At 38.2% G+C, this 12579-nt stretch overlaps 1 protein-coding gene across 1 annotated transcript in view; it reads left to right on the top strand.

The window, feature by feature from the left end:
• Positions 1 to 5452, top strand: part of LOC116505435 (sodium/hydrogen exchanger 10-like) — a 104101-nt gene extending 98649 nt beyond the window's left edge. Inside the window, exons 25-27 of the mRNA XM_032212670.1 lie at positions 980 to 1117; positions 4763 to 4948; positions 5291 to 5452. Coding sequence (XP_032068561.1) covers positions 980 to 1117; positions 4763 to 4948; positions 5291 to 5452 — 486 coding nt within the window. The remainder of the gene's footprint in view (positions 1 to 979; positions 1118 to 4762; positions 4949 to 5290) is intronic.
• The last annotated feature ends 7127 nt before the right edge of the window (positions 5453 to 12579 follow it).

Here is a 12579-nt window from a genome sequence, read left to right on the forward strand (position 1 = left end):
CACCATTCTCTAAACTTGTAGAGTGGCGGAAAAATTTGAAGCTGAATATATTTTGATTCCTGACACAAAAGTGAGAGATTAAAATCTTTGATTACTTGGAAGGACTATTTAGTTCAAACCATTTGGCTGTCAATCCATTTTGACTTCAAGCCTGACAAAAGAAGAGAGATTATTTGGGGAAGGGAAGAAACATGTTTGTATAACTTTTGAAAAAGATAGAAATTAACCAACCTGAAGCTGTGAGAAGCAAATCCTTTTCCAACTTCCCTTCCTCCATTTTTAACTTCAAAATAAAGTGAAATATGACAAATTGTTTTATATTGTTATTTGCTCTGTGTAACTTTTGATCTCAAAATAATGTCATCCCAAGTAAGCGTTTGTTAATTGAGCAGTGATGACAAAATTCTCTGGATATTTAATCCAGGATTTAATTAAAACATAGCAAGCAACTCTCATACTGGCAGAACTTTGCTTTTTGGCTCCTCTGAAATCTATGCCATGTAGACATCCAATGTTATGTTGCCTTTCTCCCTGCATGGTGATCTTTTTGTCCTCTGATTATCTTCCATTATCCAGGAACTTGCATATGTTCAGCAGTCTGAAACTACATAACTTTCCTTGCTAGCCATCTTCTCATTTTTTTCTCTCTTAGTCTAATAATAGTTCTTTCCCTGCCAGCTCCTTATGCCATTTCAATTTCTTCCTATTCTCAAGGTGTCTGCGTGTGTTTGTGTGCATGCATGCACATTTGTGGAGAACGTCATGTTTATCTCAATTACAAGTACAGCTTGTATTGTGTAGTAAATCTCATGACAGGAGGGCACACAGTGTTTGCTCCATTTTTCACACAGGGCAGGATTTTGTAAGGTTCAGCCGAGGAAGAAGTTGAAATCGAAGTCAATACAGTTGCCAAAATGCAACGTATCATGATAGTTGTAATGGTCTTGTGGCCTTACTTTATTCTTTTTTTCTCCCTCAGACATGTTTCATTTCTATTGATGATTTGTTTGAAGCTTTTGATACATTTTTGGACCCACCTTCCCTGGAATATAAAATATGGTTAAAAATTGCTCTTGATGTTGCTCTCAAAGCCTTTAAAGAAATTCTTCCAAATATGGTAAGCATGTCTGCAGGGTTTTTATGGTTCTAGTATAAGTTGTTTGGCTGATGCACTAACTGAAATAGAGTTATCAGTGAAGAAGCTGAAAATTTTAATAATTTTCAGAAGGGTAACTAGCAAACCTTCTCAGTATTTATAATGACATGTGAATATCTGGATTCACTGGTTCCTAGATGGTATTGTATAAAGATTTTTATATCTTTGCTATTTAATATATGGATTGTCTGCTTTGAGAAGATGGGGAAAAAGGCCAATAAACTATTTAAATTTGAATTAAATACAATTTGGGAATGACTGGAATACATCTGGATAGCTACTGTTTTAATATAAACTAAGTATTACAGAAATGCTGCGATTGGCCAGTAGTAATTCCTTCAAAGAAAAAAAAATGCTGTTAAGTAATGCTGAGGGATATCTCACTACTTTGAGTTATGGGGTGCATAAATAATCCCTATTCAAGCAATCTTTCTTGTTCTAGTGGAAGATTAGAAAGCAGGAAAAAACATACATCTAGATTGATAAAAGTGAGATACAAGCAGATTTTCCTTTTAGAAAAGAAGAGAAGGGGGAAGAGAAATTTCAAATTGTTATAATCATACTGCTAAATGTAAGAAAAGGAACTTGGAAGATTGAAACAAAAGTCTGAATTATATATGGTTATGAAATTGACATATAGAATACTAAAGAACTATAAAGAATAACATGATTTAAATGACGTATGAATTTAAATGGAGTCATAACATTTAGATTTATATATTGGGATGTCTCCTCATGTCTTAATCCTACTGAACAAATATATGTCTTTGAGTACAGAATGGAACTGATATACATTTAAATTGTGGTTACAGTTAATATATACTAAATATATATGACTTTACATATGTGTTACCTTTGTTGATTAATATTATTGTGCAAAATGGGCATTGGTTCTTACCTGACACGCCCATTCTCTGGATGGTGGAGACAGCAGCGATAATGGGTTGACCAATCGGACTGAGTCTACAGCTGTGACATCACTGGTACATCACTGGTACCACTGGTACCAGCTTTAACGAAGTAGATCTGTAGACTGACGCATGGTGTTAATCGCAAGAATCAATAACATACTCACGCTCTCCTCCAGAAAGCCCTGAGTTATTTCTAAGTCCAAATCAGTAAAAAGAGTCCCACAAAGAAGTCCGCTAAGGAATGGAGGTGGCTGCTGTCTCCACTGTCTGGAGAACGGGTGTATGAGATAAGAACCAACGCCCATTCTCCCCAGTTGGTGGAGACAGCAGCCAGAATGGGACATACCAAAGCTTGTCCATAATGTTAAGGGTGGGTAGATGACTGGCCTGAGTTTGATTGTCCAGACCTGACTTATTAGAGTACCCTCCTGCCAAAAGTGGCATCTGCTGATACGTATCTGTCTAGTCTATAATGGTTTACAAATAGAGATGGTGAAGACCACGTAGCCGCCTTGCAGATTTCCTTGATGGAAGCTTGGGTAGACCACGCTGCCGAGGTAGCCGCACTGTGTGTTGAATGTGCTGTCACGTGTGGAGGGAGAGGTAGTCCGAGAGGGGAGGACAGGACTGCCACAGATGGGTCTACAGATGGGGTTTCCAGGAGCTTAGTCAGCTCTGGTCCCACATTGTACAGCCTCTTGTCCAGTGAATTTGGAAGGGGACCTGAACCTGGGGAGCCCCATTGTCTTTGGACCAAATCCCAAAATAATTTTGTAGAAGGGATGACCACCTTTTCCATGGTGTGTTCCAGAAAGAGGGGATCCACTGGTTCCCCAGTTCCTGAGTCTGACACTTGAGGGGGTTTTAATCCAACCTTGGCAATTTGCTTGGCCTTAAGAAGATGGGATTTAAAGAGAGCTGGTTTGAATAATCGTAGGTACGAAGGTAGGTTGGTCAGACGTTAAATCCTCATCTTCAGACAGGTCAGAATCCCTAACTGCTTGTTCCTCTTCCATACCCTCTGAGGCCTGATCAGAATGAGAAGGGATTGATTGAGTAGAAGGGCTTTTGCTGGTGTGAGATGGTCTAGGTGAGGGCAGGAAGAGGGGCCGGGGAAGCAGTAGCTTATTGCTATTGTTGGAGGCCAGCTACAGTCCCCTTCTTGATGGCCTCAGATATAATGGAGGCCATATCCAGCCCAACTGATGGCAAAGGGCCCTAGGACAATAAAAATGAAGGCTGTACCTCAGGAGAAGGCTGTGGAGCCGAAGGTGCAGTGGATGGTTCAATAGGACCAGAATAGGCTGGTGTGGATTCTTCCTCACTATCTTCCTCACTATCTGAGGACAGATCAGTGGGCCTTGGGCTTTCCAGGGGCAATGGGCCCAGCAGAAATGGATGAGGGCTGGCAGGGAGCTCTGCAGAGATTTGAGCCTGGAGCTTGGCAGCCAAGCGCTGTGCTTTTGCAAACTTCTTGTCCAGCTGGCACTGGTGACTGTCCTCTGCCTTTTGGGCAGCCTTGGAAATTTGGGAGGTCTGCCCTTTGTACAAGGCTCTGGGGCTGGTGGCTCCTTTTCCTAGTGGATGTTACCCCAGAAGGGCCTGCCATTGGACTATCGGAAGAGATGTCTGGGCTCGCCTGGCTTTGGTCACTATGGTAATTGGTGGTTCAGGGACTCACCCCACAGGAACCTTTCTCTGTGCTCTGCAGAGGTGGGAGGCTGATATTTTGGCGCCAAAATAAATGGTCACGAGGCTTCAAAATAGCCACCAGAGCTTTGGCACAAACTGAAATCGCCGCTGGAGCTCCAAAAGAAGAAGAAATTGCCACTGGAGGCTTTTCTGCAGCCGTGGTTGAAGTTGAGGGGCTGCAGCAACGAATTTACGCAGGAGGTAGCCTCGCAATAGGCAGAGGCTGTTGGGTTGCCGCCCGCAGGCTTGCCCGATGAGTAGAAGTCACAGGGTGCTCTTGAGTTACCTCGTGGCACCCACGATGAAGTCAGAGTTGAACGGAAGGCAGTTTGCAGTTCACAATGAAGGATGAGGAGTAGAAGTACTTTAAACACTTGAATTAGCAATTTTAGACTTAAATTTGGAAAAAACGACCTAATTGGCTAACTAATTTGGAGGAGAACTAATGTATGTATCCAGTCCTGATCGGACTGAGTCTAAAGCTGGGAGGAGTCACCAGTGGTACCACTGATGTCACAGCTGTAGACTCAGTCCGATTGGTCACTGGACAGAGACAACCCATTCTGGCTGCTGTCTCCACCAACTGGGGAGAACTTAGATATTTTTGTTAAAATGTCTAAAGTTTGAGTACTAGAATATCTAAGGGGTCTTAACTAGAAAACTCTGCTTATAGTCAAGTATGATTTAGGGTACAAGTCTAGGAAATAATTTAAGTAAATGTATATGAGATAGGCAGCCTATAAATCTAATACCTAAATATATAACAATATTTACTGATGTTTTGATGGTTCATCCAAAGTATACACTAATGAGCAGAACAAGGCAACACAACCTTTCAAAATACTTTTGAGTACAATAAACATTTTGAACATGGATATGTAGTTATCAAAAATTAAGCTTGATTTAAGAGAAATTCTACTTTGTCCTGCATAAAAATCTTGAATTATAGCCAAGCTAGTTTTTTTATAAATGTTCATCTAATTTATATGTCTTTGATGTACAGGATTGGTCATACAGAATGTGTATGCAGTTTTCTAATACATATGTCGTGGATGTACCAAATCACACTAAATGTGATATTTATGATGAAGCTATGGATGAGGTAATTCTTGTACATGGAACTGTGCAGGATTGTCAGTCTGGGGAGCATTATTTGGCACCATTCGTTTTACCCAAAACCTGCCATCAGGTAAGAAATACTTTTATAATTAGCCAATAATTATGTAATTTATAACAATCAGTAAGCCGAATCGGGGAGCAAATATCCTGTAAAGCAAGGGAAAATAAAATTAAAGAATGAATACAATATTTATGATATTTGGTCTTCATTTTTAAATTTCAGCACCTGGCCAGTGAATTGAAAGAACAGTATTATCAATATGATGACAGTTAGGATTAAATATTTATTTTCAAAATGTACAGTCAAATCCAAAGAGCCAAATCAGCCCAACAATCATTATAAGTAGAGCTCACTGCATTGATTGTGTAGGAATTGTGATTTCCACAATAACTTATTAAGATATTCTTCCAGGTACAAGGTACTTCAGCTGCAACAAAATTATTAATTATACGATCTGAAGAAAAAGGACAGCGGAAGAGCACAGGAACAACTAGTAGTATATGCCAGTATCACTCGAGAAAAAGATTTGGTGAGGAGGAACTTGAAATCCTTGATATCAGAGAATTTAATTGAAATTATAGTCCTTTTCTATTACCTTATACCTTTCCCAGCATTAAAAACCTCCCAGGAGAGCTGGGTCCTTTCATACTGTGGGAGGAAAGATTTTAAAAAAGACAACTATTAGCAAAGTGCATGGACTCAATTACTGCAGTGATGGGTGCACCACTGGAAGACCTGAAGGGATCACATTGGATTAGAAAAAAATCTTACCTAAATCGGTCACTAAGAGCTGACTCTGACTCGATGGCACATAATTAATCAATTATGTATTTATAATTCAAGTACAGCTTGATGTAATCTCTGTTATGATTTATTAAAAATCAACCTCTGTATTTGCTTTCATTATTGAAGAACTGAAAAGTCTAATCATCTCACATAATTTAAAAAGTGATTCAGAGTTCTGGATTATTTCCCGCTGAGAAAGAATGAATGTAGCAAGGTATTACCCTATTTTTCGGAGTATAAAATGCACCAAGATTTTGAAGAGGCAAATAAAAAAAAAAGTTTTTGCACTCTGTAGACCTCCCAAAAATGGCCCGTTTTTCACAAAAACAGGCCCACTTTTTGTCAAAAAAGGGGCATGCATAGCCTTTAGGATGCTTATAGAATGCTTCTGGGGTGGGGTGGGGGGCAAAACGAGCAAATACCAGTCTGTTTTTCACTCATTTTTGCCCTCCCCAGTCCACAGGAGCACTCTGGAAGCCTCCTAATGGCTATTCTCGGCCTTTTTTGCCAAGGGATGGGTTTTCGGGGAAAAAGAATTGCTGTATTCAGTGTATAAGACACACCCAGATTTTCATGCCCTTTTTTGAGGAAAAAAGGTGCGTCATACTCCGAAAAATAGGATATATTTACCACTATTTGTCTCCTGAGACTGAAATTATAAGTTTATTCATAGCAAAATTATGGCAAAAATTCTTTTATGGACAGACCGTATTTTTCGGAGTATAAGATGCACCTTTTTTCCTCAAAAAAGAGGCTGAAAATCTGGGTGTGTCTTATACATCGAATACAGCATTTTTGGCCTCCCAAAGCCCCACACCCCCTTCACCAAAATGGCCATGCATAGCCTTATGAAGGCTTTCAGAGAGCTCCTTGGGGCTGGGGAGGGCAGAAATAAGTAAAAAATGGGCTGCCCCCCCCCCAGCCCCCAGCAGCACTCTATAAGTCTCAATAAGGTTATGCATGCAATTCCTTTGACAAAAAACAGGCCCGTTTTCATGAAAAATGGTTCATTTTTTATTCTTTTTTGCCTCCCACCCCATCCCACCAGAAACACTCTGCAAGCCCCTCCAAGGCTATTCATGCCTTTTCTTTGAAAAAAATGAGGGCATTTTTTGGAGGTTTGTAGAGTGCAAAAACTTTTTTTTTCCTTTTGGAAAGCTCTTTAACTGAGAATTACATTGATCAAGTGCTATGCCAGCAGAAACAAAGTCTTAAGGTTTGTCAGCAATTTCCTTTTCCAGCACATGGATAAATACACATGGAAACATCTACCTACCTACCTACCTACTCTCTCTCTCTCCTACGTATACTGTATTTCTCTCTCTCTCTCTCTCTCTCTCTCTCTCTCTCTCTCTCTCTCTCTCTCCCCCTCTATCTACCTACCTAATCTCTCTCTCCCTCCCTATCTACTGTATTTCTATCTCTATCTGTTTCTATTTCTATCTCTCTATCCCTCTACCTACCTACCTACCTACCTACCTACCTACACACTCTCTCCCCCTACCTACCTACTGTATTTCTCTCTCTCCTTATAGGTAGTATAGCTACCTAATTAACTAACTACTCTCTCTACCTACCTACTGTATTTCTCTTTCTTTCTCTCCCTCTCTATTCCTCTATCTACCTACCTCCTTTTTTTAAAATTTGCCTCTTCAAAACTTTGGTGCATCTTATACTCTGGTGCATCTGATACGCCAAAAAATACAGTAGTATATGCTTAGATTATAAGAATTAATACCTGTGTTTAAGTTATTGTAGTTATTAGAATTTATTCTCAGGCAAATGTACATTTAATTGTAGCCTTAACTAAGATTCTTAGGAAAAATATTATTTTAATAAAGAAAATGTTTTAAATCTTTATTAATTATTTCTAAGGCACACATTTTCAGCTGCGATTGATGGGAAGTATGGTAATCATTTTAAAAATATTTTTTAAATAGATGAAATAATGTCACCTGCAATTTCAAGAAATTGTTAAACGAATTGCAAATATATCAAAAACTAGCTATTTATACTTAAAGTTAGCTTATTTTATAGTTATCTGAATTGTATTTTGGCTTCCAAACACATGGCTTTTTTTCTTTTTTTGGTGGCACTTTTGAATCAATCTGGATGCCTAGTAACTTCCTGAACAAGATTTTTGGAAGTGGTTTGTCCTTGCCTTCTTCCTAGGGCTGAGAGAGATTGACTGGTCCAGGGTCACTCAATTAGCTTCATGTCTAAAGTGGGCGTAGAACTCACACTCTCAGTTTCTAGCGTGGTGTCTTAATCACTACACAAAATTGGCTTTCTGTGACAAATTTAATTAATGCAATATTAAGCTATCAAAAAACAAAGAAAAACAAAGATCAGTACAACAATATGTATTTTTGTAGTTTAGGAAACATAAAAGTAAGAGTTAAAGGGACAGCATATATAAATCTCTGTTTAGTTTTTAAAAATTATTTTGGAAATGTTCAGAGATAACCAAAAAGAATAAATATTGAGAAATTTTGTATTTCAATATTTTATAAATCTGCTTATTTATTGGAAGTTTTAAAATAAATTAAGTTGGCTTTCAAATGTTTTTGTCTTCCATTCAATATATAGGAACCTTGGAACACATTTTTGCTTCAGATAATAGCAGCCAAGGCACATTAATAGACAATGTAGTAAGTATGCTTATTGCATTTATTTATATATATATATATATATATATATATATATATATGAATAAATAAATAATAAATAATCCAACCATCTGGGACTATCTATCCTCTAAAAAAATTCACATTTCATCACCGTTCCTCCCATTGCTTACTTCCACCTTTTTAAATTATCTTGTCTGAAGAAAAGTACTTGGAAACTTTGACTTATAATTCAAACATATATAACTATTTTGTATAATTATATTTTCAGGTGATCTAAAGAAAATTCTGGTAGGATTTAAAATTAAATGTTGTTAACTCTTCAGAACTATGTAGCCAATAAATTACACATCAATTGCAAACATGGTAAATAACTTCTTTGTCACTAGGCTTTCTTTAGGGAAGGTAAATGAAAACTAGATTTCAAGTGGCAACTTCTTTTTTTATAGCTTTTTTATATAAATTTTTATTGCTGCAAATTATTTCACTTTGCTGTAGTTCAGTCTGTTTCAAATACAGTTTCTGGTTCAGTGCAGAAAACACTTCAAAAATACCTTGTTTTATAAATATGTTAACTGTGCACATGACAAAGAGTGCAGCTCTTAAAGCCAGAATGAGGCCCCCAGTACTGGACAAATTCTTCCCCTTGCTTCCTTGGACATGTTTGATCTATTCTTTATAAAGAATGTTTTTATCTGGCCTTTCTGCTGTGGAATTTTCTATGTCTCTTTCATTCCCTCTCCATAATCATTCAGTCATTCACTTCTATTTAGTTTCTATTTACCCATCTTTCAAGAGGGACTCTGGGTGGTAATACAATTTAAAACTTCATTACAAACTATTCTATTAACTAAAACAAACAAACCCCCCAAAAACACATTAGCATAAAACGGCAACCAACAATAGCCAATCAACCTACGCATCTTGGGTTGCTGATTCCCTTGCCCAGGAAAATAGGAGGTCTTAAGAGCTTTCTGAAAGCGCAGAATGTTCAGGGCCAAACTGATCTCGGATACTACGGTGCTCCAAAGGGCATGTGCTGCCACAGACAAGGCAGATGTAATACCTGTTAACGGATGCCTTCTCTGTACTCTGCAATTACCACCTTTGATTAATACTTTTCATTTTCACACATTTTGTGCATTCTTCCAATAAACTAGATTTCCTCTCATCCTAAACTCAGCTGACTTACCCCGTTGATAACTGTTAACATTCTTTTAGATACACCCCTGAAGAAAAAATAGGACTTGCTAATGTTGTTTTAGAGTATTTGTTTTCTCATCTACTATAATGTAAGCTAGAAACTCTAATACATTTTTCCACATCACATCAGCTCTAATAATCTTAATGTCAGTTCAGTTCCATGCTTCCTTCAATGTTAAATTTGACACAATCTTCTCTGAACTCTTTCTTTACTCTTTCTTCATCTTCCTATAATCCACCCTAAAAATTTCATTATCAAATCTGTTTTTTGATGTGTCCATTGTCTCTGATAGACAATTTTTCTCATTTGTAAACTTCCAAAGTTTCTGGCACCAAACCTTTTTAAAAAACTATTTTAGTGTAGTAAAATTCTGCTTTTCTTCTCTGTTTTTGGCCCATCTCTTTCCCTCTACATTGCTTCTGGGCTTTCAGTACTATTGTATATTCCAGTAGTGGCCAGTCTTCATCACTTGCACAGAACAAGGAGAAATATATCATTTCTCTTTATTATTTATTCACTGTCCAATTATTACTATTTTCAGTATTATATTACAAAATGCAATATTTTGTTTTATTCTTATGCGTCTTAGGAAAGCAACTTATAGATTTATTTAAGTCTTGAGGCTGTTACTAAATGGTTAATTTCAAAATAAATATTATATAATTATATTTTAATGAATTACATTTTATGACACAAAAATGCAGTCAAGATGTTTTTTTTTCTTATACAGGAAAACACTTCTACAGTCTAAGTTGCTCCATCCAGCAACTTAAAAAAGGCTTAATGAACAGCAAATATGTTCCAGCCTCACAGAGCAAAGAAGCAAGATCTTACATAGAAACCAAATACTAAGGAGTGCTGTCAAATTCTCAGTAAAATTGTTTTTTTATTTGCTTTCTATGAAAAGTTTCCACATTTTAATCTTTTATAAAATGTTATATAGATGAAGCAGCTAATAAAACAATGCCAAAGGACCACTGAAATTGTTTTAGGACTGTAGAAATATTTGATGTTATTTCAGTTGTTATAATTTCTGTAATAAATTTTTGAACTGATTTTATGCTTCTGTGATGTTTGAAATATTTTTATCAATATGAAACAATTTCTTTACTAGCACTGATGATGTTACCTAGTAATGGAAAATCTGCAAGAAAATGAAATGTCTGCAAGAGCCAAATTCAGAGAGCATCAAGGATCCCTTATTTCAACCCCAAGCTACAAATATTCTCATTTATTGGTAAAATAATTTCCATTTATATTGTTTTTGCATATTGAAATATATTCTGGCTATTTTAAATAGTAATTTTTGCAGCAAATAACCTTCTAACATTTAATATAACATAACGTTTTATCTGACAGAATGATATATGTTTTGAAGATGAAAAAAGACAAGGTGAAAATGGTGATCAAGAACTCATCTGGTTAAATTGGAAACATACTTTAAATCCATAGTAAGGTATCTATCTTGGAAAAGAGAGCTCTAACTGCTTGAACCTTTCATCACCATAATCACCAATTGTAAAGCTTTCATGACCTCAAATACACATAGTGGATATTAAAGGAACAGTCAGTGGTCTTTGTGAATGGGCGTTGGTTACTTACCTGATACGCCCCTTCTCAGGACGTTGGAGAAATCATCCAGACATGGGTTATTCCAGCCAGTATCCAAATGGGACTGGGTCTACCAAATTGATAAGTCACGCCATCTGTGCTAGCTCCTCCCAGCTTAGACGAAGGATTAATGGTAGACTGCTGTGTCAGAATCTCAAGATAAAATGTGTGATCTCTCCTTGTCAATGGAAAAAATAAATAAAGTCCGAATGATGAATGAATGTTGCTTATTATTTTTACTCATATGTGTCTACGTCATTGTTTGTATTTCCCCTTCCTGATTTTATGTGAGCCGCCCTGAGTCCCCTCAGGGAAAAGGGCGGCCTATAAATGTTAATAAACATTCCAAACAAAACATTCCAAAACTCACAGGGTGGGGCTGGATGATGTCTCCACTGTCCTGAGAAGGGGCATATCAGATAAGTAACCAACACCCATTTTCCCAGTAAGTGGAGACATCATCCAGACATGGGACATACCAAAGACAATTCTGTCCCACGGGCAGGCCCAGAGTGAAGACTCAGAATTCTTGGGCGGCCACCACCTGCTTTAATATTTGCCGTCCAAAGGCAGCATCTGCTGAAGCATATCTGTCCAGCCTGTAGTGGTGAATAAACGGAAAAGGAGTAGTCCACGTGACCGCCCTACATATTTCTTCCAATGGGGCCTGGGCCACCTCAGCTCCAAAAGCAGCTGAGGTGGCAGCGCTGTGTGTAGAGTGTGCCATGATTTGGTGTGGAACAGGAAGAGAGAGAGCCAAGTATGCTCTAGAAATTGCTGAACGAACCCAACGTCCAATGTCTGTGGAAGAAGCCTTGGACCCCTTCTTACCTCCAGGTTGTAAGCGGACAAAAAGAGCTTCCGAATGACGGAACTCTGCAGTTCATTTTATATGCACTCGGAGAGCCCTTCGCATATCAAGATAGTGCCACTTATGTTCCAGCCAATGTGACGGGTTGGGACAAAAGTCAGGAAGTACCAATTCCTGCGCTCTATGAAAGACCGAGTTCACCTTAGATATAAAGGTCGGATCCATGCAGAGAACCACCCTGTCTATATGGAAGATGCATAAATCCTGTCTAATTGACAGGGCTGCTAGTTCGGAGACCCTTCTGGCTGTAGTGACTGCGACAAGAAAAACAACCTTTATCGTGAGATGGTACAAAGAGGGAGAGTGCAGAGGCTTGAATGGGGACCCTGTTAAAACATCCAGGACTTTGGTAATGTCCCAGGAAGGAAATCTATGCACAGTAGGGGGCATGAGTTTGGTAGCACCCGGAGAAACCAGTGAATAAGAGGCTGGTTGGAGAGCGGTTTAGATGTAGCGATGGACAAAACTGAGGACAACACCGCCACCTGCCACCAGAGCGTGTTTGGGGATAGTCCCTTGTCAAGTCCTAACTGAAGAAACAAGAACATTAGGGATGGAGGCCTGCAAAAGGGGCAATACCTTGTAGCTGGCACCAGAAGAC

Source organism: Thamnophis elegans, chromosome 1, assembly GCF_009769535.1.
Source record: "Thamnophis elegans isolate rThaEle1 chromosome 1, rThaEle1.pri, whole genome shotgun sequence".
In the NCBI taxonomy this organism is placed as follows: domain Eukaryota; kingdom Metazoa; phylum Chordata; class Lepidosauria; order Squamata; family Colubridae; genus Thamnophis; species Thamnophis elegans.